The sequence below is a fragment of the Piliocolobus tephrosceles genome, chromosome 10 (genome assembly GCF_002776525.5).
Source record: "Piliocolobus tephrosceles isolate RC106 chromosome 10, ASM277652v3, whole genome shotgun sequence".
NCBI lineage: Eukaryota > Metazoa > Chordata > Mammalia > Primates > Cercopithecidae > Piliocolobus > Piliocolobus tephrosceles.
This window is the reverse complement of record NC_045443.1, coordinates 3,375,479-3,401,587: the sequence shown is the minus strand read 5'-3', so window position 1 is coordinate 3,401,587 and position 26,109 is coordinate 3,375,479. Positions and strand designations below refer to the sequence as shown.

Below are 26,109 nucleotides of genomic sequence, written 5' to 3'. Positions count from 1 at the left end.
CCGTCTCCAAAAAGAAAAAAAAAAATTGGCCAGGCATGGTAGCACACGCCTCTAGTCCCAGCTACTCAAGAGGTTGCAGTGAGCAATAATCATGCCACTGCACTCCCGCCTGGAAGACACAGCAAGACCTTATCTCTGAAAAAAAAAAAAAAAGAATGTGAAAAGACACTCAACAGAATGGGAAATAATTACAAATCATATAACTGATAAGGAACTTTCATCCAGAACCAAGAACTCATAATTCAGTAATTTAAAAAACCCAATTTATTATACAAATGGGCAATGGGGTTGGGCACAGTAGCTCTCGCCTGTAATCCCAGCACTTTGAGAGGTTGAGGCAGGTGAATCACTTGAGCTCAGGAGTTCAAGACCAGCCTGGGCGACATGGCGAAACCCTGTCTCTACCAAAAATACAAAAATGAGCTGGGCATGGTGGTGTGTGTCTGTAATTCCAGCTACTCAGGAGGCTGAGGTACAAGAATCGGTTGAACCTGGGAGGCGGAGGTTGCAGTGAGCCAAAATCACGCCACTGTACTCCAGCCTGGGTGACAGAGCAAGACTCTGTCTCAAAAAAAAAAAAAAGAAAAAGGGCAATGGATCCGAATTTCTGAATTGGCATTTCTACAAAAAAGATCTACAAACGGCCAGTAAGCACATGAAAAGATGCTCACCATCGTCAGTCATCAGGGAAATGCAAATAAAAACCACAACGAGATACCACTGTACATTCACTAGGATGGCTGCAGACAATACCAAGTGTTGCTGAGGATGTGGAGAAAACAGGATCTTCATAAGCTGCAGATGGGAATAAAATTGGTGCAGCCACTTCGGAAGACGCTTGGGAGTGCCTCAAGAAGTTAAACAGAGTTGGGAAGACGCTTGGGAGTGCCTCAAGAAGTTAAACAGAGTTGCCGTGACCCAGTAATTCCACACGTAAGCAGATGCAAATGAAAATGAATGCCACACAAACACCTGTACGTAATGTTCACAGTAGCACTGCTCATAATAGCCAAGAGGAGGAAGTAACCCAAATGCCCATCAACTGATGAATGGATAAAGCATGTGAGCTATCCACACAGAAGGAAGTATTTGGCCATGAAAAGGAACGTGCATGCTAAAACGTGGTTGAACCTTGAAAACATTATGCCAAGTTAAAGAAGCCAGTCACAAAAGACCACATCCTGTATAAACCCATTTATATATAATGTCCAGAACAGGCAAAGCTTCAAAGACAGAAAGTAGATTATTGCACAGGGCTGGGGGGTGGGAGTGGGGAGTGACAGCTAAAGGGAACAGGGCTTATTTTGGGGATGATGAAAATGTTCTAAAATTGATTGTGGTGAAGGTTACACCAGTTTGTGAAGATACTTAAAAACTCTGAATTGTATACTTTATTTTTTGAGACAGGATCTTGCTCTGTTGCCCAGGCTGCAGTGCAGTGGCGTGATCTCGGCTTACTGCAACCTCTGCCTCACAGGCTCAAGAGATCTTCCCACCTCAGCCTCCTGAGTAGCTTGGATTACAGGCACGCACCACCATGCCCGACTAATTTTGGTATTTTTGGGAGAGATGGGTTTTTGCCATATTGGCAAAGTTGGTCCCCAACTTGTGGACTCAAGCAATCCACCCGCCTCGTCCTCCCAAAGTGCTGGGGTTACTGGCACATGCCATCACGCCTGACTAATTTTTGTATTATTTTTGTAGAGACAGGTTTTTGCCATATGCCAAGGCTGGTCTCATACTCCTGATCTCAAACAATCTGCCTGCTTTGGCCTCCCGAACTGCTGGGATTAAGGCATGAGCCACTGTGCTTGGCCTGTATGTTATAAGTAGGTGAATTGCATGGTAAGGTAATTACATTGCAAGAAAGCTGTTAAAAAAATACAGACAGGCAGCTAAGAACTAAAGACACTGAAGAAAATCCTCCAGCTGGAAAGTCAAGGACCAAAACAGACAGAAAAAAGAAATTAAAATGAAACGAAGACAAAGAAGGGAGCAGGAGGCTGGGCGTGGTAGCTCACGCCTGTAAATCCCAGCAATTTGGGAGGCCAAGGCGGGAGGATCATTTGAGGTCAGGAGTTCGAGACCGGCCTGGCCAACACAGCAAAATCCCTCCCTCTACTAAAAATACAAAAATTAGCCAGGCGTGGTGGCGGGCACCTGTAATCCCAGCTACTTGGGAGGCTGAGGCAGGAGTTCAAGGAGTTCAATCTCTAGAACAGGAGGCAGAGGTTGCAGTGAGTCGAGATCACATCACTGCATTCCAGCCTGGGCAACACAGCAAGACTTAGTCTGGGCGTGAAGGGGGAGGGTTAAGAGCAGGAGAAAACTTCAGAAATAACGCTCACTTCATACCTTTAAGAAAAAGAAGAGAAAAACTACATCCATCAAACATCTTGATGCCATCACAGAACAAGAAGGAGCTCTGGAAAATTAAAATGTCAGAGCCAAAATTAAATATTCAACAGAAGGAGTGGCACAGCTGCTGCTGTATTCCATTAATCTAATTCACCCTGAACTGCAGGATGCACGCTTCATAAACTACCCAGAAAAAACAAAATGTCACCAACTGAACTCAGATACACCCATAAAAGGATGAATGCAGCTGCTTCTACAGTATTAGAGCTCTGATTGTATCCAGAACAGCAACTTACCCAACTAAAATGCAAGATGCAACCATACAACTAATTATGTGTTGGGTGGGACTTCCGGGCAGGCCCCTCGCGGGGAGCTAAACTGGCTTCTTTTGATGCTTGGAAGATGGATACAGTGGCTAGAACTCCAGCAGTCAAGCCCCTGAGTACAGAAGTCATACACGGAGGATAGCAGACAGAAAGAAGCCAGGCCCCTCATGATGTCAGGAGCGCTGGGCCAGCCCTGGGCAGTCTTTACCTCCAGACTTCCTTGATGTGAAAGAAAAACTATTTATGCCAGTGTTTCTTTGGGGTTTGTGTGATATGCACTTGGATACAACCTTAACTAATTCAGAAAAGAGTTAGAAGACAAAATTAAGGAAATCTCTAAGAAAACAGACCAAGAAAGTAAATTGGAAAATAGATGGTAAAAATCGTAGAGGAAAAGTCCAGGAAAATAAAGAAAGGGTAAACATCACAGAGGGTTCCAACATCATAACAGAGATTCCTGGAAAAAAAAACACAAAACAGAGGGAAAGAAATTATCAAAGAAATAATACGAGTAAATTTCCTAAAACCGAAAGACTAATCTCACAGTTAAAAGTGCCCACCAAGTACCTGGCTCAACACTGGGAAGTAAAACAACACATATCCCAAAGCTCACCAGTGTGAAACTCAACATTAGGGAGAAAGAAGAAATATTACAACTTCCAGAGGGGGAAAAAAATAAAAAACCAAAAAACAAATGACATAATAAAGGATAGGGAATTAGAATGCTAGCAGACTATCCATGTCAGAAGATAATGACAAATGCATTAAAAAATGATCCTTGAAAACCATTTCTAGGCCAGGGCGCGGTAGCTCATACCTGTAATCCCAGCACTTTGGAAGGCTGAGGTGGGCGGATCAGTCGAGACCAGGAGTTCAAGACCAGCCTGGCCAACACTGAAAAATCCCATCTCTCTTAAAAATACAAAAATTAGGCCAGGTGCGGTGGCTGAAGCCTGTAATCCCAGCACTTTGGGAGGCCGAGACGGGGGGATCATGAGGTCAGGAGATCAAGACCATCCTGGCTAACACGGTGAAACCCCGTCTCTACTAAAAAATACAAAAAACTAGCCGGGCGAGGTGGCGGCGCCTGTAGTCCCAGCTACCTGGGAGGCTGAGGCAGGAGAATGGCATGAACCCGGGAGGCGGAGCTTGCAGTGAGCTGAGATCCGGCCACAGCACTCCAGCCTGGGTGACAGAGCGAGACTCTGTCTCAAAAAAAAAAAAAAAGCCTCCTGGTATTAATTAACATTTTAACCATAAACATGCATTGATTTAAAAAGAAGACCAAGTAAAATGAAATATTACTTATTTTTCATTCCACAACAGGTTAAAACTCAAACTTCTGCATGATCAAGACCTTCCAAAATCTAACTCACTTTCCCAGTTGTCTCCTCTTATTCCCTCTTTCATACCTTTACCTACGGCTTCAACTTCACTCCAGAGCCCACTTCCTTCTGCCTTTACTACTCATGCACTCCCAAGCTGCAACAGCCTTGCCCATCTCTGCCAACAGATGTGCCCATCCCTCAGGCTGAGGTCCAACTTCCATCCTGCCAGCAGAGCGCAAACGCTAAGTGTCTTGAAGGCCAGGGGCCCTAGGTCTCAGTTCCAACACTTGCCCCTTCTGGAGACAGCCTGCCCCCAAGTTCCGCTGTGGGTGAGAGCTAGGCTGGGGCTGCTCACTGGGAGCTGGCAAGCCATCTGAACGTATATATAAACTTTGATGTGAATATGCCTCTTTCTAGGAAAAGTAAAGCTTTCAGATTATGAAAATGGCCTGGGAGCAAATAAATGGTAAGAATCTCTGCCCAAGAGGCATTGAAAAGAGCATGCAGGGAGCTGAAGGGGAGTGGGGAAGAGGGATGCGGGCAGAGCCACCAAAACCTCAGTCCATGTCCTGAGAATATTCCAAGCCTCAGTCACGGAGCCTGATTTCCTGTTCTTCCTCACCGCTGGCTTCATTAGCACTTATTTGTCTGACTCTCTCCTCGCACCCCTTTTCCGCACATACTGGGCCCCAGGAAGCTAAGCTCCCAGGGCAGCTACTGTACCTCGGGGCCTCAGACAAGACATTTCTAATGGAGGGGCTTCTACCCACAAAACACCTGCCCAGGGGTGAGGTGGGAGGGCCGCAGAGGCCAAGTCTATGGGCTGAGCTATCTGAGAAGTTGGGTGGGTGCTTCTTCTGGGGTGGCCTCGCCCATCTTAACACTTCCCTCCCCTTCTCCAAGCTCTGTTCAGCCCAACATGCCTTGGACATGGGCACCGAAGGACGAGCTCCAGGCCCGGAAACCCATGCAGGACTTGTCATTCAAAGACCTGGGTGATGAGGGCGCTCCTCGTCCTGTCTTCACTCATCCGTGGAGGGTCCCCTTTGTCTTTTTCTGGAACTTCACCTCCTGAGGGCTCCACGTCTTGCCGGGGTTAGCCGCCATCACCACCCACGAGACAAGGCTTCATTCGACTAGGCCAGCTCTCTGGGATCACCGCCCTGTTCCTCAGCTCAGCTCTGACCACCCTATAGCCATGCTGCGCTTGCTCTCCCCTTCTCACTGGTGCCACCTCCCCAAGTTCCTACTGTGGCAAGGGCACGCTCTGGGTACTCTCGCCCCATTCTCACTACCACGGATGCCCTGGTGGTAGGAAGGAAGAGTTTATCACAGGCTTACCCAGAACTTCACAAGAAAAAAGGCATTGGAGGGTCCCCGTTCAAAGAGCTCCTTGAGTCCACCCTTTTTCTCCGGGAATTTGTCATAGATTTGGCGGATGTCCACGGCTTCGAGGTAGGGGTCGCTGTAGCTTGGGCTGGACTGGCCAATGTGCACGAACAGGTGCTTGTTGTACTGTAGAGAGAGTGGGTCTGAGGGAGGCGGAGCACAGGCCAGAGGGTCAGACAGACAGCCCCGGCTCTGCAAGCCCACCACGTGACCCGGCGCAAGCCGCTTGGCCTTTCTGGACCATAGTTTCCCCATGAGTGAAATGGAGATGGTAAAAGACTTCTTTCATTTTACATTCTGGACTTCTAAGAGTCAATTCGGTTCATGGGGTTGTCAGCTAAAAAGAAGTGTGAGCTGGGTGCAGTGGCTCACACCTGTAATCCCAGCACTTTGGGAAGCTGAGGTGGGTGGATTATTTGAGTCAGGAGTTCAAGACCAACCTGGCCAACATGGTGAAACCCAGTCAGTCTCTACTAAAAATACAAAAATTAGCCAGGTATGGTGGCAGGCACCTATAATCCCAGCTACTCGGGAGGCTAAGGCAGGAGAATCGCTTGAACTCAGGAGGTAGAGGTTGCAGTAAGTTGAGATCACACCACTGCACTCCAGCCTGGGCGACAGAGCAAGTCTCTGTCTCAAGAAAAAAAAAAAAAAAAGAAGTTTGAAGATATCAGAGTGAGAAGGGCCCTCGCATCCTGTCACCTTGGCCTCCTCCAGGTCCCCCTCTGACCTTTGCAGGTGACGCTGGTCACCCAGGACACTGGACACTGAAGGGGACAGGCTGGTATCCCGTAGGATGTGAAGCAGACACACAGGAGACTCCTCAGCTTCCTGCCCGCCTCTCAGAGCCAGGGAAAGGCTGGGACAGTGTGGGGGTGGGGCCGGGACCACAGCGACCTTGGACTAAGGGTTGGTTGGGTTAGGAGGGGAGGAGGAACACAGGACAGGGAGGGAGGAGCAGGAGGCTGACTGGGCACTGGGCCAGGGAGGAGGGAAAGAGGGAAGAGGGGTGACGTGAAGGAGGAAAGGAGTCAGGGAAAGGACGGAAGGAAAGATCATACAGGAACAAGGAACTTGAATTAAGCCCCAGTGTGGAGTGGGACAAGAGCACTGGAAGCAGAAACAGAGGCAGAGGGGGTGGCGGGGGAGCCAGCCAGGCACAGGCCAGGACCTACCGTGTCCGGGTCCTGCTGCTGCTCCAGGAAGGCAGAGAACTCCAACATCCAGAGCTTGGAGCTGGCCACGCTGCGGCCCTGCCACGGGGGTGCCGGGGGCGCAGAGGGCGATGGGGCGGGCCCTGCAGGAGACTCAAACCCTGCACAAAGTGAGAGAGGCACATGGAATCTGGTCCCGGACACCCGCCCCGCCCGCACCCTCTGCAAGGACCCCGGGCCTCCTCGGACAGACCCATGCTGCCTGGGGGACCGCCCGTCTCCCTAAATGGACCTCCTAGCAGAGGTGGCGGAGAGAGTGCAAGGCTTGGGCATCCCGGAGCTGCCCTGGTCGGGAGGGGCTCGTCTGGTACAACTCAGGCCACTCAGGACTCTGCACGGAACCGCCCAGCAAGACTGGATTCTAGAGGGCAACTGGGGTCCGGCAGGACCAAGGCTGCCAAAACAGGCACTGTTCAGTTCCTGCCCTCGAGCAACTTCTGTTCCCGTCGGGGAAATAACCAGATGAATCAACTATTACAATGTGGCATCACCCCGGAGAGACGGGGACGTTTCCTGTGTGCGTCACAGGTGTCTCCCCAGCTCCCAGAACAGGGCCTGGCCCAGAAGAGGCTCTGCATCCAGCGCTGCTAACAGATGAACCTACTCCAGCCCTACTGTAGTTTAGATCATGTCCTGAAGGCAACAGGGGGCCAGGAAGGCACCCTAAGCCTGGAAGCAACACCATGAGACGGAAGTTCTGGTGAGTGACAGGGTGACGAGAGGAGGTGAGACGGGACAGGGAGCCGGTGAAGTGGCTGCTGCAGGAACGCAGGCAAAAGCCAGCAGGCCTGGAGTGAAGACAGGGCCAGCGTGGACAGGAGAGGACTGCCATGAGACAGAGGGTGGACGGGCCCCGACGCTGTGACTTCGTTTTGATGTGTGAACGAGAGAAAGCAGCCTTCAGGACCTGGGGGCAGGAGGCAGCAGGGCTGCTCTCGGTGGCAGGAAAGCCAAGGGGCTGGGCAGGCAGACTCCACACCAGAGTGGGCAGTTTAAGGGTGAGGAGCTGGTCTTGTCCTACTGAGCGGGAGGTGATGAGGGCCCCTCCCGAGAAAGAGGCGAGGACAGAGTGAAGCCTGTCAATGAGAGGGCGGCTGGGGGCTCCTGTCGGCAGAGCTGGCTGCCTCCACCAGGTCTTCTTTCACAAGGATCCCTCTTCTCGGGAGGGGCCCCAGGCTGGTGAGTTAGACACCCCTCAGCCCTCCCAGGAGCCAGGTGTGCGAGGCACACTGCAGTAACAAGGTAGGCCCAGTGGGGCAGCCACCCGGGCACAGGCACTGCCCTTGGAAGGCATGTGCCCCGCAAGCCCTGAGCACAGCTGCGAGGGGATAGGAACAAGGCAACCCGAACGGCACGAAGGGGCTTGGCACGCGGCTGAGGTGTGCTTGCTGGGGGCAAGGAATGGGGTGTGGCCAGGGACCAGGATGTGTGGTCGGAGTGTATGATGGGGCAGCATCTAACAGGGACATGCAGGGCCTGGACCCAGAGGCAGGAGCCGCACAGCTGCGATGGATGGCAAGGGCGGCACGCAGCGCTCACCCACCTGGCAGAGGCAGTGGAGGCTGGACAGCATAGGTTTGCTGAGAGAAAGGCTTCACACTGCGGGAGAGAGAAGAGGGGAGGTGTTAGCCTCGGGCAGGCTGCCACCACGGATCCCTGCACTGGGTCCAGTGGTCTCTGTGTGGTAGGTCCTGGTGGTCTGGATTTCAGTGGTCCTGGTGGGCCTTGGCCTCCTACTCCCGCCCCTGCCGACTGCCTTGTGTTTCGTGGTGGGTCACAGACACAGCGTGTCTGATGAAGAAATCCACCCCTCCCTTTCTTCCTCCCAGGCCAGCCAGAGATCTGACTCCCAGCCTCCTCCCCTGGGGGACCTCAGCTCTGGCCCTGCCTACACCCTGGACAGACTGGAGTTTTGGCAAATACCACTCTAGGGTGTGGATATCACAGATGAGCCCAGTGATGCCTGGGAGTAGGAGAGAGCCCAATCCCTGAGCTCAAAGCCATCCTGAAAGGCGGACCCCAGCAGCAGCCCCAGCACACCCTGGGGCCCAGGCTCAATGTCATGAGTTTATGAGTTCAAGTTCAGTTCAGGGAGCAGCTGGCAGCAGAAAGCAGGCCATACTCACTCATGGGACGTTCCGGCTTGGCCTGGCAAAGCTCCTTGCCAAAACTGAGGAGGCAAAAGGCATGGAATCAGCATGGCCCCAGGTGCACCCAGGGCCCTGTGGCATGGGGGTGGGGGTGGGGTTGGGACAGGGCAGGGCCTCCACTGGGAGGAGAGGCTGGAGCCCTCGCCCTCGCCTAGCTAGTGAATGCTAACAGACCACAGCAACACCCCCAGAGTGTGTTTCGGGGGCTCTCAGGCCCTGTGGATGAGGGGCTCCACAGGAAAAGCACCAAGGTGTGGTCCACACGGCACAGGGTAACCCCCTGCAGAGTCACCATGCAGACCTAAGGCTCGGCAAAGTCCCAGTGCCAAGAACCCGCTTAGTGCCAAGGGTCCCGAACGTACCCACAGAGCCACCGTGTCCTATCTGTTTAACATGCGGATGGACTAGTGCTCTCTGGGACGCACTTTGAAAACTGCTGTGGCCTGGCACTGCCCCTTCCCCACATGCCTAGGGTGGCGCTGCAGGGGCCTTGAAGACTCATTAAGTCCCCTGGAGCCAAGAAACCCCTCCGAGGAGACAGCTCTGAAAAGCGGCTTTTCTGGATCATTCTGAGAGTGTGGCCAACATGGTCATGGCTGGGAAATTTAAAATCTGACCAGGGGTTTGTTCTTGGGCACCAGCTCTCCACCTGGCAGGAGGGCAGGAATGAGGCTGCATGGCATGGGCTGCCCAGGGACATGCTGGTCTCAGGCTTCAGCTCAGCCACCTTGGCTTCAGCTTCCTCATCTGTAAATTGGGCCAACTTGGCAGAGCTACCAGTTGGTCAGCTCCTGGAAGCTCCCATTTCCCCCTTGTGAAAAGTCTGCAGTCACTGTTGAGGACCCAAAGAAAGGCATCCCAGTATCAGCCAAGCCGAGACTTGTGTGGCCCCTTGGTCTTGTTCCCTCCTTCCCTGACTGCCCTGGCCAACAGGACTCAGGAGAGAAATCTGGGCTGGCCAATGCTTCTGGTTCTTCTGAACAGGGAGGAGGGAGGAGGAGAGGGCTGGCCTGGCCTCCGGCTCTCGGCAGCCCACTTACCCCTGAGACTGCTGGGCGGCCGGGGCCCCGGGCGAGGGCCATGCTACTGTGGAAGGCCGTGGCGGAGATGATCTGTGCAGACGACATGGCAGCCATGCTCTGCAGGGCCTTGTCCTTAGCTGCCTGGTCCTGGGGGAGACATTGCAAGGGAGGACCTCAGCAGGGTCACTAGTCAGGCTGAGGCCAGGCGGGTCTGGCTCTGGGGTCAGGGAAGCTGTCTCACTGCCAGTGGCCAGACCTGGGGGACCAGGCGTTAAGTCTGTGCCATGCTATTAACTTGTTTTGCAACTGAGAAAGTCACCTGGTTTCTCTGGTCAGTTTTCTCATCTGTCAAAGGGGCATGATACTTGCCCTGCTTATTTCTTCAGAGCTTAGAGAGACATTATCTGTCATTTTATTAATTATGGGGCCACCTCGAGAACAAGGGTCTTCTTTTTTTTTGAGACGGAGTCTTGCTCTGTTGCCCAGGCTGGAGTGCAGTGACTGGATGTCAGCTCACTGCAAGCTCCGCCTCCCGGGTTCTCACTATTCTCCTGCCTCAGCCTCCGGAGTATCTGGGACTACAGGTGCCCGCCACCTTGCCCAGCTAGTTTTTTTGTATTTTTTAGTAGAGACAGGGTTTCACCGTGTTAGCCAGGATGGTCTCGATCTCCTGACCTCGTGATCCGCCCGTCTCGGCCTCCCAAAGTGCTGGGATAACAGGCTTGAGCCACCGCGCCCGGCCCGAGAACAAGGGTCTTCTATGCTTTGCTCACCTCTCTACCACGGGTGCCCAGCTCAGCACCTGTCTTGTGAAAACGAAGCATAAATATCTGCTGGATCCTGACTCAAATGTACAGGAAGCATCGTTCCTGGCCACACGGGCTGTCTGGAGGCAAGAGACCATCTCCTGTGACCCTACCTGCCTCGGTCCTGCCCTAAGGATCTCCCTGGGCACTGCAGGCACCTGGGACTCACCCATCTTTCACGTATCAGAAGGTAAATACCCACTGTCTGCCCTCCAAAGGCTCTAAGACCCCAGAGGATGGGTTCACCCTGAATAGGCCCGGAACAAATAAGCACACAGGGAAAGCCACGTGGATGGCACGGGTAACAATAGTAATAGTTTGTTGTATTCGTATAAGCCAGTGGTTTCCATCCTGAGTGCCTGAATTCCAAAGGTCTTCAAAACCAATGACACATTTCCTATTTCAAGAAGCCTAATGGAAATTGTGTCTTTTTTTTTTTTTTTCCAGAGACAGGGTCTTGCTCTGTCACACAGGCTGGAGTACTGCACAATTGTGGCTCACTACAGCTTCAAACTCCTGAGCTCCAATGATCTGCCCATCTCAGCCTCCTGAGTAGCTGGGACCACAGGCATGCGTTACTGTACCCAGCAGGGATTATCCCAAAAGACCACACACACACAGTCTGGAACAGCAAGTATCATTCACTGTCTGCAGCTTTATCAGGGCTAAATGGCTCGACTGAGTCAACTCAGGAGCTCTGATTAGAAATTTGATATCTGGCCGGAAGCGGTGGCTCATGCCTGTTATCCCAGCACCTGGAGAGGCTGAGGTTGGTAGATCGCTTGAGCCCAGGAGTTCGAGGCCAGCCTGGGCAACTTGGCGAAACCTGTCTCTACAAAAAATACAAGACTTAGCCAGGTCTGGTGGTGCGTGCCTTTGGCCAAGCTCCTCAAGCAGCTCAGGTGGGAGGATGGCTTAAACCTGGAAAACAGGGATTGCAGTGAGCTGAGATTGCACCACTGCACTCCAGCCTGGGCAACAGACCAAGAATCTGTCTAAATAAATACATAAATAAATGTCTTTATGATTATTATTTTTTTTTCAGACAACATCTCATTAGCCCCGGCTGGTCTCAAACTCCTGGCTTCAAGTGATCCTCCCGCCTCGACCGCCCAGTGCTGGGATTATAGGCATGAGCGACTGCCCCCAGCCATGAATTTTTTTTTTAATGAGAAAGATAAAACCATTATCGAATAACTAATAATAATTAACTTGGTAGATCTGGATCTCCCTTAAGTGATACAAAGGTTGAGAACCTCCCAACCACTTGGGAGGCTGAGGCTGGAGGATCACCTCAGCCCAGGAGGTCGAGGCTGCAGTGAGCTGTGACAGCACTAATGCACTCCAGCCTGGGCGACAGAGTTCCCACTCTAAAAAATAAAGTTAAAACAGAAGCTGAGAAGCAACGGCGAGCCTTGTACCTCACAAGCTCTTCCGAGGGATGCCTCCACACGGTCCACACTGCAGCTCCACGAGGCGCGCAGCACCGCAGCCCGGAGGCTCAGAGAGGCTTAGTGCTTCCCTGCTGTCCTGGTGCCGTGCAGGTGTGGAGCCAGAACACAGCAGGCCCTTCCACTCAGCCTCTCAAGGTGACCATTTCACCCATGTGGCACGAGGCAGCCACAGAAGCTTTTCAAGAACGCAACCTCACTGCGTCCCGTGAGACTGGCAGGACTAGTAGGATCTTTAAGATGAAGAAACTGAGGCTCTGAGAATTTGGGTGACTAGGGTGCTGAGAGTGGTGAGGGTGGCCAGGTGAGCTTGGTCTAGATAGGCACACAGGGGGCCGTGCAAATGAAGGGGTCGGGGGAGACGCATCATAGAGGGCGGTGGGGAGTGGAGAACCGTTCTGAGCAGCGGGTCACTGTCAACGTGGACAAAGCAGTGAAATAGATGAGGTTTGCCCCTGGTCCTTCCTGGCCTCCTCCCCACTGTCCTTTTGGGGCCAAACTTGGGCTTTGTTCTCAGAGGTTGTCTCTGATAACCAAAGAAGGAGCTAACTAGTAAGTCTAAGGGTGTGACTCATCCAGGGGCACTTGCAGTTTTCAGGAGGAAAGCGCCCAGGCCAGCCCCCGGCCTCTCCCCGCAGGAGGGCATGAGGGACTTGGCAGGTGCACCCCCGCGAGCCCGCGGACCTCGGCACTTAACTGCATCACGAGGCCGGGGCTGCACCTGCTCAGTGCCTGCCTTCCTGGATACTCGATCTAAACAAACGGCTGGGGCTCAGGAAACCACGGCCTGAGCAGGGTAGGGCAGGGGTCAGGAGGAAGTGGGAAGGACCTGATGGGGAGCGACAGCAGTGGCCGGGCAATGGAGCCAGGGAGTCACTAACTGGGGCCAGGAGGGGCACTTGGATATCACCTTGCTCGTCTGTCACTTTACAGGAGGTCCAGGAGGTCCCAGTGACTTTGCCCAAGTACCCACGGCCATGGGGCAGAGCCAGGCCGAGGACCCAGCCTCTCACTCAGGGATTTCTACCGGATCACTCTCTAACCCAGAGCTTAATCACTTTGGGTTCTAGATTCTTTGAGAATATGACAAAATCCTCACAGCAATCTCTCCAAGGAAACTCACATATACATGAAAATGTGCATATTTTAAGGAGTTTATGGCTCCCCTTGGTGTCTGTCCAGCCATCCACTGAAGGCTGTCCTTGGGCCCCAAGTCAGAACCTGTGGACAAGGATGAATATAATTCCCTGAGGCAAATTTGGGCCTCACAGCTGGCCCCCAAGGGATTGCCCTAAACGCAACAGGGGGAAGCCTGTTCACTGTGGTCATCTGCGGGGTCCCGGTGAGTCAAGAGGCGGACAAAAGAGGGGAAACAGGGAGCAGGGGTAGGCTCCACGGCTGTGGGTGCCTCCAGGGTACACAAGCCAGGCTGAGAGGCAGGGAGTAACAGCTGAGGGCTGGTCAGCTGTCCCAGGGAAAAAGGAGCGAGGTGCCAGGCCACAGTTGTGAGGCTTGGGGAACAGCTGGGCTGATGGCAGGAGGAATGAAACTGAGTGGGCAGTGGGGTGTGGCTTCCTAGGAGGCAGAAAGGTCTGTGGTTCCCACCCACTCATTCTGAGATTCCAGTGTCAGGATCATGAACTGCCAGGGCCAGACGGGACCTTCAAGGTCATCTAATTCAGCGGCTTTTCTTTAATAGTAAAAATATTTTTAGAGACGGGGTCTCACGATGTTGCCCAGGCTGAAGTGGCCAGTCACAGGTGTAATCACAGTCCACTGCAGACTCCAACTTCTGGCCTCAACCTCCAAGTAGCTGGGATTACAGGTGTGCGTGCCCAGCTAGCCCAGTGGCTTTTTTTGAGATGGAATCTCACTCTGTTGCCCAGGTTGGAGTGCAGTGGCACTATCTTGGCTCACTGCAAGCTCCGCTTCCCAGGTTCAAATGATTCTCCTACCTTAGCCTCCCCAGTAGCTGGGATTACAGGTGTGCACCATCACACCTGGCTAATTTTTATATTTTTAGTAGAGACAGGATTTCACCATGTTGGCCAGGCTGGTCTCGAACTCCTGACCTCAAGTGATCCGCCCACCTTGGCCTCCTAAAGTGCTTACAGGCATGAGCCATATCATGCCTGACCTCCCAGTAGCTTTTAAACTGGGTTCTGAGGTCCCCTAGAGTTCAAGTGTCATGAGGTAGGAAAGGATTCATGGGAGGAGAGGAGCCTTGCCAACCTAGCTTTGACCAGAACGGCTCCTCTGATAACACATCAGGGTGATATTTTGTTGGGAGAAAAAAAGAAAAGGGGCTACGTTGCTTCAAAAAAAAAATGTTTGCAGGCCAGGCCCAGTGGCTCATGCCTATAATTTCAGCACTTTGAGAGGCCAAGGCAAGAGGATCTCTTGAGCCCAAAGGTTTACGGACGGACCTCTCAGGCAAAATAGGGAGACCCGTCTCTATTAAAAAATAGAAAAAAATGGCCGTGCAGTGGCACTTGCCTGTGGTCCCAGATACTCAGGAGGCTGAGGTGGGAGGATGGTTGGAGCTTATGAGGTCAACGCGGCCGTGAGCTATGATTGCGTCACTGCACTCAGCGTGGGTGACGGAGATCCTGTCTCTAAAAATACATCAATAAAAATGTTTATAAATGGTCTAGACTTAATGCCTCAAATGTCAGATCTTCCCACCAACTGGCTGTGCAGGCTCTGTAGTCATCGTCTCCCTGATGGAGAGCTCACTCCCTCCTAGTGTTCACCCAAAGGCCCCTGGTTCCAGGGTCCCAGAGGCCTGACTCCTGTGGGGAGCAGGGCTACCCCGAGGGGAACATCAGGCCCCCCAGAGCTGTCACCTACGAGCAGAGGCCCTGCAAGACGGGGCTGACCCAGGGAAGGGAAGGAACCCCCAATCCCACAGGGCAGGAAGCAGGAAGGATTCCCCAGCTCCCACAGTACCATAAACGCCACCCCCACCCCACAGGAGGCGCCCCCCATGCCCCTGCTGCTCTGCATGCTCCGGTTGAGGGCACTAAGGCACCCTCAAGAAATGAGGGCTGGTGGGTGATCCGGCTGCTCTGAGCCATGTGAGCCTCTCTAAGCAGGAGCCAGCGAAGGGGGATCCCAGCAGGAGCCTGGCCTGTAGCTCCCAGGGTGTGGGGAGCCAGGTGTCCACCACTTGGCCCTCTTGTTCGGATGGGAGACAGGTTACAGGCCCGACCTGGCTTTCCTCAACAGAGAGATGCACACCGACTCGCACACAGCAGCCACGCCCTGACCCCAAAGGGAAGGCATACTGCTGGAGAAAGCCACCACTCCTGGCCCCTCCAGCCCCCAACACTGCAGTTTCCTTACCTTTAGCTTGGCCTGGATCTCGCGAGCTTTGCGACGAGCCAGCACCTGGATGTGGCTGGAAACCTGTGGCGGGGAGAGAGGGCTCCTGTCTCTACCTCCCAACAACCTGTGTTCCCAGCCTGGCTTCTGGCTTCCGGACCCTCGCCCTCCACAGCCCTCAATCCACATCTGTGGACCAAATGAATGAATGAATGAAAGGGTCAACTAGTCGGCCCTCGGTCCTGCCTTGCCCAGCTAATCCAGAAGCTGGCAGTATTTCAAAAGCGCAGTGCCGGCAGGGAGCAGTGGCTCACACCTGTAATCCCAGCACTTTGGGAGGCCAAGGCAGGTGGATCACTTGAAGTCAGGAGTTCGAGACCAGCCCGGCCAACATCGTGAAACTCCATTTCTACTAAAACCACAAAAATTAGCTGGGTGTGGTGGCGCATTCCTGTAATCCCAGCTTCTTGGAAGACTGAGGTAGGAGAATTGCTTGAACCCAGGAGGCGAAGGTTGCAGTGAGCGGAGATTGCATCACTGCACTCCAGCCTGGGCAACAGAGCGGGACTCTGTCTCAAAAAAAAAAGAAGTACTGCCAATATTTTACTGTCCGTCCTGGTGTCCTGGAGAAGGATAAGAGGTGGCTGGCTGTTGACTCTCCAGAGAAGGGAGGAGTTTCCTCCTAAGTGATGACAACAGGGACCCCAAGAAAACTGGACCACCCAGCCGGGCATGTAATCCCACGCCTGTAATCCCACCACTTTGGGAGGCTGAGGTGGGTGGATTACATGAGGTCAGGAGATCGAGACCATCCTGGCCAACATGGTGAAACCCCGTCTCTACTAAAAATACAAAAAATTAGCTGGGCGTTGTGGCGGGTGACTATAACCCCAGCTATTCGGAAGGCTGAGGCAGGAGAATGGCTTGAACCCATGAGGCGGAGGTTGCGGTGAGCTGAGATCGCGTCCTTGCACTCCAGTCTGGGCAACACGAGTGAAACCCCATCTCAGGGAAAAAAAAAAAGGAAAAAGAAAACTGGAGCACCCGTGACACGCCCAACAGAGATAACTCATCCAGAGCTGCCGCCCCTTGAAAGCCTGCGTCTGGTCCTGGGAGGGCCTGGCCCACCTTGGGAGCAGGCTGGTGCTGGGGTACCACCCCTGGGACCCCTACCCGTCTCTTGAGGCCCACCTGCTTCCTGGTGCGGGTCTTCCCTGTGCGGAGCTTGATGTAGCGGGCAATCAGCTCGTTCCGACCTGCAGAGACACCAGCAGCCTCTCAGCAGAGAGGACAAAAGGCTGGAAGCGGTGAGGGGGTGCGGGGCACCTTCTGCGGGGGAGGAGCCCTACCCTCCCTCTCTGCCCATCCTAAGCAGATCTGTGGGGTGAGGATTCTGTGGGTTCCCTCTCCGGATCACAGGGATCTCCCAGCAGCGAGAGGAAGACGAGGCCTCACTGTGGGGACTGAAACCTGAGAACAAGGTTAAGAGGGCCCATGGCCACCAACCACACACAGCCTGAGGACGTTCCAGAGCCTCCCTTGACCCCCGGCGCCGTTCCTCAGCGCTGGCCACCTCCTCCCCTGTCCCCACACTTTCTCCTGGGGCCTTCTTCACACTTGGGAGGCTCCAGGGAGGTGCCCGGCTCTCGGCCTTGCCCTGTGTGACTGCCACCGTGCCCTCCGCCTCTGTAAACGAGTAGGAGCGTCCAGGCTTCTTGTCCTGTCTGCAGGCAGCAGCAGGCATGGGGGGTGCCACTGCTGGAGACACTTAGCGACCCGGAGAGGAGGCCTGCGCCTGTTCGCTCATAAAGAAAAGCTAGTTAGTGCACATGTGCAGCCCCGTGGCTGACTCGGAGCCCTCAACAAGGAAGGCTGAGCACTCCCCATGGGCCCAGCCCCCGAGGGACTGCCGCTGTGCCTGAAGCATCCTGGAAAACCCCAAAGAGCGTCCATGGCTTCCAGTATTGACAAAGATGATGGAAAGGGGTTCCTCATCTCAAAGTGTCACCTAGTTCAGGAGTGGCATGTGCCCACATGACGGAATCCATGGGTGCTACGGACAGGGGCGTGTTCACAGGACCAGGGGCCAGTTCGGGCTGGGTGGTCAGGCAAGCCCTTGACCCCTGGGTAGTGTTAGACCATACAGAAAAGCAGTGGGTGAAGAGAGGCAGAGCAGGAGGGTTTGAGTGCGGGGATCGGAGGGAGCAGCTGCCAGCCCGCCCCATCCTGCGGAGCCTGGAGCGCTTGCGGCTGTCCGCAGGAGGCAGCTGCTGATGGTGGGGGAGGTGAGGGGAGCGGGCTGCCTGCCACCTGGGTTGTAACCAGAGTGCATGGCCAAGGCCAAGCTGACCCCCCAGCTGACCTTTCCCCAATGCCAAGGCCAAATTAAGAGGCTACTCTCCAGAGGTCCTGTCTGCCAGAAAAGGTCTGCCTGTGTCAGAGGAAGGAGGGAGGGGAGAATCGGAGTCCGGGGACATTGTGGGCTGTTCTGCATCTAAAACCCTGAGTCCACAAGATGTCTCCTCTCAAAGCATTCTAGGGAAAGGCTTTCGCGGTCCAGTGAACGGTCGACAGTTCTACCCTAGGTCTAACTAAAGCCACCCGTGCAGCATCTCGGGTGTAAGTCGTCACCAGTGGGTAAATGAACTAGGGCCACAGACCCGCAAGCTGGCAAGCCAGGCTAGAGCCTGGCAGCTCCACAAATGAGTTTTGGGAGCACGGTAAGTCTCTTCCCTATAAGGACCTTCACTCAGCCTTCTCTTCTTTTTCTTTTTTTTTTTTTTTAAGAGACGGAGTCTCGCTCTGTCCCCCAGGCTGGAGTGCAGTGGCGTGATCTCAGCTCACTGCAAGCTCGGCCTCCCAGGTTTACGCCATTCTCCTGCCTCAGCCTCCCGAGTAGCTGGGACTACAGGCGCCGCCACCGCGCCCGGCTAGTTTTTGTATTTTTAGTGGAGACGGGGTTTCACCGTGTTAGCCAGGATGGTCTGGATCTCCTGACCTCGTGATCCGCCGGCCTCGGCCTCCCAAAGTGCTGGGATGACAGGCCTGAGCCACCACGCCCGGCCAGCCTTCTCTTTTTAAATCTAGTTCCTTTAAGGTTTTTCCTGCAGATTTTTCCAAATTTCTACAAATGTAGGAAACAGATCTCAACGCTGGCTCAGTGAGAACACTGTGTGGCTCAGTTTCCTTTTCTGTAAAATGAACATGCTCTAGGCCCAAGTAAGTAACCCAGTTCAGAGACTAGTGTGCGAGCAAGGAAAAGCATGAGGGAGGAAGAGAGGTTCCCAAGAGCTGCGAAGTGGGTGATGGTGTAGCAGGAGGGCTGGGGATGGCAGACCACCTGGGATACAGTTCTTGGTTGCTCCTCCGGCCCGTGCCTTGCACACAGGTTATCGTGTGCTCATCAGTTGTCCGTGTCTGTCTTTCCTTGTTAGACTCTCAACAGCTCAGAGGAAGAGACTATGCATCCGTTCAAGTCTGCATCTCCAGTACCTGGCACCTACTCGTTGAATGAATGAATGAGTCTGGTGTGACTTCCAAAACATATCCAGAATTCATTCAGCCACTGTGCAGCACCGCACCTTCCAGGGTCCAAGCTCCCGTCATCTCTGGCTTGCATTAGGATCATCACCGTCCACGTGTATTCCCTACTCCCAGTCTGCTCCACACAGCAGCTGCAGACCCTATCGAAATTCAGAAGCCCTCCAACGGCTTCCATCTGCCCCAGACTAATGGTGTCCAAGTCCTTACAACGGTATGGAAACCCTTGCAGGATCTGGCCACCCCAGTTCAGTCACCTCTCTGATCTAGTCTACTGGCTCCACCCTAAACCTCTTACTGTCCTGGAATGCACCAGGCCCACACCTGCCCCACCAAGGTCCTTGTGCTTCCTGTTTCTCCTCCAGGGAACACTGGGCCCCAGAGTCCCACACCACCTGCACCCCTCGGGTGCCACTCTCTCTTCCCTGACCACCCCACTGAGGACTGAAATCACACTCTACCTGCCCACCCTGGCACCCACCGCCTTTCCTTTTCTCCACAGCATAACAGATAATCTCTAGCATAACACATAATCCAACTTATTTGAGTACCGTCTGTGCCCCCCACCCCCATTAGAACCACAGTCCATATGAATAGGGATTTTTGGTCTATTTATTCACCCTTTTATACCGAACACCTAGAAAACTGCCTGCACATTGTAGGCACTCAATAAATACTTGCTGCCTGAATGACAAGGGAATGAATGCTAAGATGCTGGTCAGATGTCCTGTAACAGTTTTGGTCTTCTCAAATAAAGGAGTGAGTTAAATACACGCAAATAACCTTATACTTTTGATTAGTCCGACGTAACTTTCAAAGCGCCGCCCTGTTCTGGTCTCATTGAACTTTTCTGTACCTGAGCAAACCCAGACTTTTGTGAAGACTAAGACGTTTAGAAATTGAGAGGCCGGGCGCGGTGGCTCAAGCCTGTAATCTCAGCACTTTGGGAGGCCGAGACGGGCGGATCACGAGGTCAGGAGATGAGACCATCCTGGCGAACACGGTGAAATCCTGTCTCTACTAAAAAAATACAAAAAACTAGCCGGGCGAGGCGGCGGGCGCCTGTAGTCCCAGCTACTCTGGAGGCTGAGGCAGGAGAATGGCGTAAACCCGGGAGGCAGAGCTTGCAGTGAACTGAGATCCGGCCACTGCACTCCAGCCTGGGCAACAGAGCGAGACTCCGTCTCAAAAAAAAAAATACAAAATTAGGTTAAAAACTTTTGGGGGTATTGGACATATTCATTATCTTGATGGTGGTGATGGCTTCACAGATGCCTCCCTCTGTCAAAATGTATCAAACTGCCCACTTTAAGCATGTATAGTCTGTTGTATGTCAGTTCTACTTCAATGAAGCAAAAATTAAGTTTAGGGACTTGGAAGGGGCCCGTGTAAGTGCTGGGTCCTAATGTGTAAACCTCATTGGCTTCACAGTAAATCCACCTCCTCCCTGCAATGGGCAGGTAATGATACCTATTTGCCAGAGAATTGCTGTCCAGGTGTGACTCTTGGCTCAGGGGCTTGAATATGGCCCGAGGCCTGGCCCAGCCAGGATGCTTAGTTAATGGAACCTCCTCTCATCAGGCAGGACCGCCCCGTAACAGTGCTGTTTCCTCCGCAGCCTGTAGTGAGCAGCAGTAGGGAGACCTTGGCCCCCATCAGCTGAGACCCTCACCCCAAACATCACAGAGGACTCAGCCTCTGCAAGGGACCCCTGCCCACCACCCCACAACTACCTTCACCTTCTGCCACAAGGTTCCAGGGCTCTGCTGTTAGAAAGGCCATCTTAGCCCTGGGCGAGAGGCTAGGAAGCAGGCAGGACAGGAGCCACACCAAGGGGTCTAAGGCAGGCTTAGTCTTCTTTTTTGTTTTGTTTTTCTGAGATGGAGTCTCGCTGTTGCCCAGGCTGGAGTGCAGTTGGTGTGATCTCGGCTCACCGCAACCTCCGCCTCCCGGGTTCCAGCGATTCTCCTGCCTCAGCCTCCCAAGTACCTGGGATTACAGGCACACACCTCCACGCCTGGCTAATTTTTGTATTTTTAGTAGAGACGGGGTTTCACCATATTGGCCAGGCTGGTCTCGAACCCCTTACCTCAAGTAATCTGCCCACCTCAACCTCCCAAAATGCTGGGATTATAGGCATGAGCCACTACACCCAGCCCATCTTTGTATTTTTTTCTTTCTATTTGTATCTTTTTTTTTTTTTTTTTTGAGACAGAGTTTCACTCTGTTGCCCAGGCTGGAGTGCAATAGTGCAGTCTTGGCTCACCACAACCTCTGCCTCCCGGGTTCAAGTCATTCTCCTGCCTCAGCCTCCCAAGTAGCTGGGATTACAGGCATGCGCCACCACGCCCGGCTAATTTTGTATTTTTAGTAGAGACAGGGTTTCTCCATGTTGGCCAGGCTGGTCTCGAACTCCTGACCTTGCCTCAGGTGATTTGCCCAAAGTGCTGGGATTACAGGTGTGAGCCACCACACCTGGCTTTTCTTTCTTTTTAAAACTGTACATACTGGTTACTAGCCCTTATCTAATAACATGCTTGGAACAAGAAGTGTTTCAGATCTGGGGTTTTTTCAAATTTGGGGGATATCTGCATTATATACTTCCCAGTTGAGCATTTCTAATCCTAACATCCCATCAGCACTCAAAAAAAGTTCAAACTTTGGGGTATTTCAGATTTTGGATTTTCAGATTTGGGATGCTCAATCTGTATTTCTGGGGTACAAAGTGATGTTATGATATATTTATATAATGTGGAATGATTAAATCAAACTAATTAACATGCCCATCATTTCAATTACTTATCATTTTTCATGATGAGAACATGAAATTTACTTTCTTAGCACTTTTGAAAAATGCAATATATTGGCCGGGCGTGGTGGCTCAAGCCTGTAATCCCAGCACTTTGGGAGGCCGAGACGGGCGGATCACGAGGTCAAGAGTTCGAGACCATCCTGGCTAACACGGTGAAACCCCGTCTCTACTAAAAAATAGAAGAAGCTAGCCGGGCGAGGTGGCTGGCGCCTGTAGTCCCAGCTACTCCGGAGGCTGAGGCAGGAGAATGGCGTAAACCCGGGAGGCGGAGCTTGCAGTGAGCTGAGATCCGGCCACTGCACTCCAGCCCAGGCGACAGAGCGAGACTCCGTCTCAAAAAAAAAAAAAAAAAAAGAAAAAGAAAAATGCAATATACTATTATTTGCTGTAGTCACCATGCTGGGCAATAGGTCTCCAAAAACATTCCTCCTTGACTGGGCGTCATGACTCACACCTATAATCCCAGCTCTTTGGGAGGCCGAGGCAGGAAGATCACCCAAGCCCAGGAATTCAAGATCAGCCTGGGCAACATAGTGAGACCCCACCCCATCTCTGCAAAAAAATAAAAATAAGGCCGGGCACGGTGGCTCACGCCTGTAATCCCAGCACCTTGGGAGGTTGAGGCGGGCGGATCACAATGTCAGGAGATCAAGATCATCCTGGCTAACACAGTGAAACCCAGTCTCTACTAAAAATACAAAAAAATTAGCCGGGTGTGGTGGTGGGCAACTGTAGTCCCAGCTACTCGGGAGGCTGAGGCGGGAGAATGGCGTGACTCCGGGGGGCGGAGCTTGCAGTGAGCCAAGATCACACCACTGCACTTCAGCCCGGGCGACAGAGCGAGACTGTGTGTCAAAAAAATAAAAATAAAAATAAAAATTAGCCAGGTGTGGTGGCACATGCCTGCAGTCCCAGCCACTCAGGAAGCTGCGGCAGGAGGGTCACTTGAGTCCAGGGGGTTGAGGCTGCAGTGAGCTGTGATCACACCACTGCACTTCTGCCAGGGAAAGAAAGACCGTCTAAAACAAACAAACAACAAACAAAAAAAACCCAAAAACTAAAAACCAAAAACATTTCCCCATCTAACTGAAACTGTATTCTACGACCAACCCCTCCCTGTTGCGCCTGCCCAAGCCTCCAGTAACCACCTTTCTACTCTCTGCTGTGAGCTCTGCTGTTTTGGATTCCACCTCTGAGTGAGCCCTCCGGGCATCTGTCCTTCTGGGTCTGGTATATTTCACTCGGCACACTGTCCTCCAGCTTTGTATTTGTTAAAGTTGTGTTTTCCCCCTGGCTGTCTGGGGAGCTTCCACCTCCTCTCCCTTGCTGGCTCATCTCAGACCCTCCAGCCTCGCTGTGCTGGTCAGGGGTGATGCCGGGAGTTGAGAACCCCTGTGGGGGAGCGAAGTGTGGGGTGTCTGTGGGTGTTTCAGCCAAGGGGAACCAGGCAGCTTCCTTCCTGCCACCAGAGGTGCTCTAGAGGTCAACGCAGCCATTTCACTGCCTCCAGGCCAGCTGGCATCTAATCCAGGCTTACACACAGAGGGAACTGCTGTGGCCTGTCACTCCGGTGACAACGTTAATGACAGTGAACGCTTGCTGCACACCTCCTCAGTACCAGTATCTGCAGATATGGATATGTATCCTGGGACAGCTTATCTGCATTCACCCTTTCGATCCTCACAACAGCTCCATGAGGGTGGTGCTGTCATCCACCAGGGACAGGGAAACAGCAAGGTTGAGAAATGTCCTCAGTGTCACAGGCAAGCAGGCGGCTGAGATTCGGGTCCACGCAGTCTGGCGCCAGTGCCCATCTGTGACGACTGCATGGTACCACTCCGAATGAACGGGGAATTGGAGGCCATTTCTCTTAGAAGCAGGGCTGGACCACGTGACTCTAGAGGTCCTGTTTAGCCTGATGAAGACGAAACGGAAGCCCAGAGAGGGGAAATGACTTATTTATAGTCTCATGGCTTCCTAGTGTCCCAGGCACCACGAGAAGGTGTTTTCTAAGGCTGTCTCCAGTTCTTTGAGACTCCTACTTGCTGGCTGTTTCCCCCTAGGATGTGCTCCCCCAACAGGGCTGAGCTTCCTCTGCAAGGGACGACGCTGCTCCTCCCCTTTGGATCAATACCCCAATTCCTAAGTCTCTGCATGAAGTAAGGTCCTGGAGGGAGATCTGACTATTTGGACCTGAGGTCCTGCCCACCACTCATGGACAGTGGTACCCAGAGCTGGTGGGAGCCAACGTATCCTGGATCATGTAGACACCAGGAGGCTCCCAGAGTCAGGCGCAAGCGCGGAAGGGAGTAGGGAGTGTGGGCCTCCAGGCAGAGCGTGGGAACCAGAGTGAAGACCAGCAAAGGGCCATGGCAGTGAGAAACTTGTAAGGCACCCGCTGAGGTGGTGCGGTGGGAAGGCTGGTCCTTGTCCCAGCTCTGCCCCTAGCTGCATAACCGCAGGCCTTCTCCCTCTGGTGGCTGAGAACACAGGCTGGGGAAGGAGGAGGCCAGTCAGGCAGCTGCGCGTTGCAATGCGGCAGGTGGCCTGGCCAACCCCAGGGCAGGCCTGGGTGGGGCTGGGAAGGACAACCCTGCCAGACTGTGGCCCATCTGTCAGAGGACATGTGTCTAGCAGCCCCCAGCTCACACCCACGGCCCCACCCCACCAGGGGCGAAGGCTGCCCATGGAGAAACAGGAGCCTCGGCCCAAAGGCTGAGGATGGAGCATTCCCGAGGCAGCGTCCGTCCACGAGGAATCTCCGCTTTCTCCTAGCCCCACACCCAGCCTCACACACACCCCGCCGTCACCTAGCACCACTAAAATCGTTACCCCAGCTGCACAATCCTGTCTGGGCCAGGTCATTTCCTTATCTCATTTCCTCTGCGCCGAGTCCCCTCTCTCCATGAAGCCCACCCCCCAGGCCATAAACTATTAAATGGCATGGAGTAAGTAAAACACCCAGCACTCAGCAGAGGGCCAGCAAGGTCAGCGAGTATCGTCAATATTGTTAACGAAGCCCTGTTATAGTGAATGCTATTGGCTTTCAAACTTGAAAAGGACTGAGGATCTGAGGGCACAGCCTCCCCACCAAAGAGCGGGTGGAAGCGCACGTGAACATCTTTGGTTCACTGCAGGCCTCGGTGGAGCGAGCAAGTGCCACATTGCACCCCTGCAGGTTGGGGCTCAGGGAGAGGAGGCTGGGCCCATCCTCCCTGCCCCACCCTAATCCCCAGTGGCCTGGAAATGGGGGCCGGGATGTGTGTGGGGGCGTGCAGCTATCCAGGGATCAACTGAAGCCATAAACACCTGGGGCTGGAGGAGGAGGCTATTTGTGGAGAAGGAACTTCTGACTGAAGCCTGAGAAGGCAGCAATTGGGCCTGACATTCGAGCTGTTCCTACCATTGTCCCTGGAGGGCTCTGAGGCTTCTGTGAAATCAGCCAGGCTTCGAGGCCACAGCCCCAGGAAGCACCAAGAAGCCGGCCCGGCTCCCCACCCAAGAGGACATGCCCATTCCTGCCTCAGTCTCTGTCCTAGTCACGCTCCCCCACCATGCCGTGAGCTCCTTGAGGGCAGGTGCATGTTCCCTTCACCCCCGTGCTGTGCATTTGGCACCTGCTGTGTGCTCTCATCCCTGCTACTACACTAGAAGGCAAGGTCTTATTCCAATAACCTCATGAAACGATGCTCTGCAACACGAATCATTAAGGAAATGCAAATCAAAAACCACAAGATAGCGCTTCACACCCGCTAGGATGGCTATGATCCAAAAAATGGAAAATAACAAGTGTTGATGAGGATGTGCGAAATCAGAACCTTTGTTCATTGCTGGCGGGAATGTAAAATGATGCAGCTGCTGTGGAAAATAGTTTGGTGGTTCCTCAAAAACTTAAACATAAAATTACCAATATGAGCTAGCAATTCCAATCCCACAAGAACTGAAAGCAGGGACTCAAGATACCTGTACACCAGTGTTCCTCACAGTATGAGTCACAGTAGTTAAAAGGTAGAAGCAATACGAATGTCTATCCACAGGTGAACCGATAAGCAAGATGCAGTCTATCCATACAATGGAATATGACTCAGTCTTTAAAAAGAAGGAAATTCTAACACACGCTACAACATGGATGAACCTTGAAGACATTATGCCAAGTGAAATAAGCCAGACATAAAAGGGGAAATACTGTGTGATTCCATTTTTCTTTTTCTTTTTTTTTTTGAGATGGGGTCTCACTCTGTCATCCAGGATGGAGTGCAGTGGCACGATCTCAGCTCACTGCAACCTCCACCTCCCAGGTTCAAGCAATTCTCGTGCCTCAGCCTCCCAAGTAGCTGAGATTACAGGTGTGCACCACACCCAGCTAATTTTATATATATATATATATAT

At 53.0% G+C, this 26,109-nt stretch overlaps 1 protein-coding gene across 3 annotated transcripts in view; it reads right to left on the bottom strand.

The window, feature by feature from the left end:
• Nucleotides 1-26,109, bottom strand: part of TEAD4 (TEA domain transcription factor 4) — an 85,798-nt gene that overhangs the window by 10,813 nt on the left and 48,876 nt on the right. For 2 of the 3 annotated variants that reach the window (XM_026447801.2, XM_026447803.2), the window contains 7 exons: nucleotides 16,560-16,624; nucleotides 15,390-15,452; nucleotides 9,806-9,934; nucleotides 8,742-8,785; nucleotides 8,159-8,214; nucleotides 6,577-6,716; nucleotides 5,354-5,527 (listed from right to left, as the gene is read on the bottom strand). In XM_026447801.2, the coding sequence (XP_026303586.1) occupies nucleotides 5,354-5,527; nucleotides 6,577-6,716; nucleotides 8,159-8,214; nucleotides 8,742-8,785; nucleotides 9,806-9,934; nucleotides 15,390-15,452; nucleotides 16,560-16,624 (671 nt within the window). The remainder of the gene's footprint in view (nucleotides 1-5,353; nucleotides 5,528-6,576; nucleotides 6,717-8,158; nucleotides 8,215-8,741; nucleotides 8,786-9,805; nucleotides 9,935-15,389; nucleotides 15,453-16,559; nucleotides 16,625-26,109) is intronic. The other variant, XM_026447802.2, reaches the window with a different exon arrangement.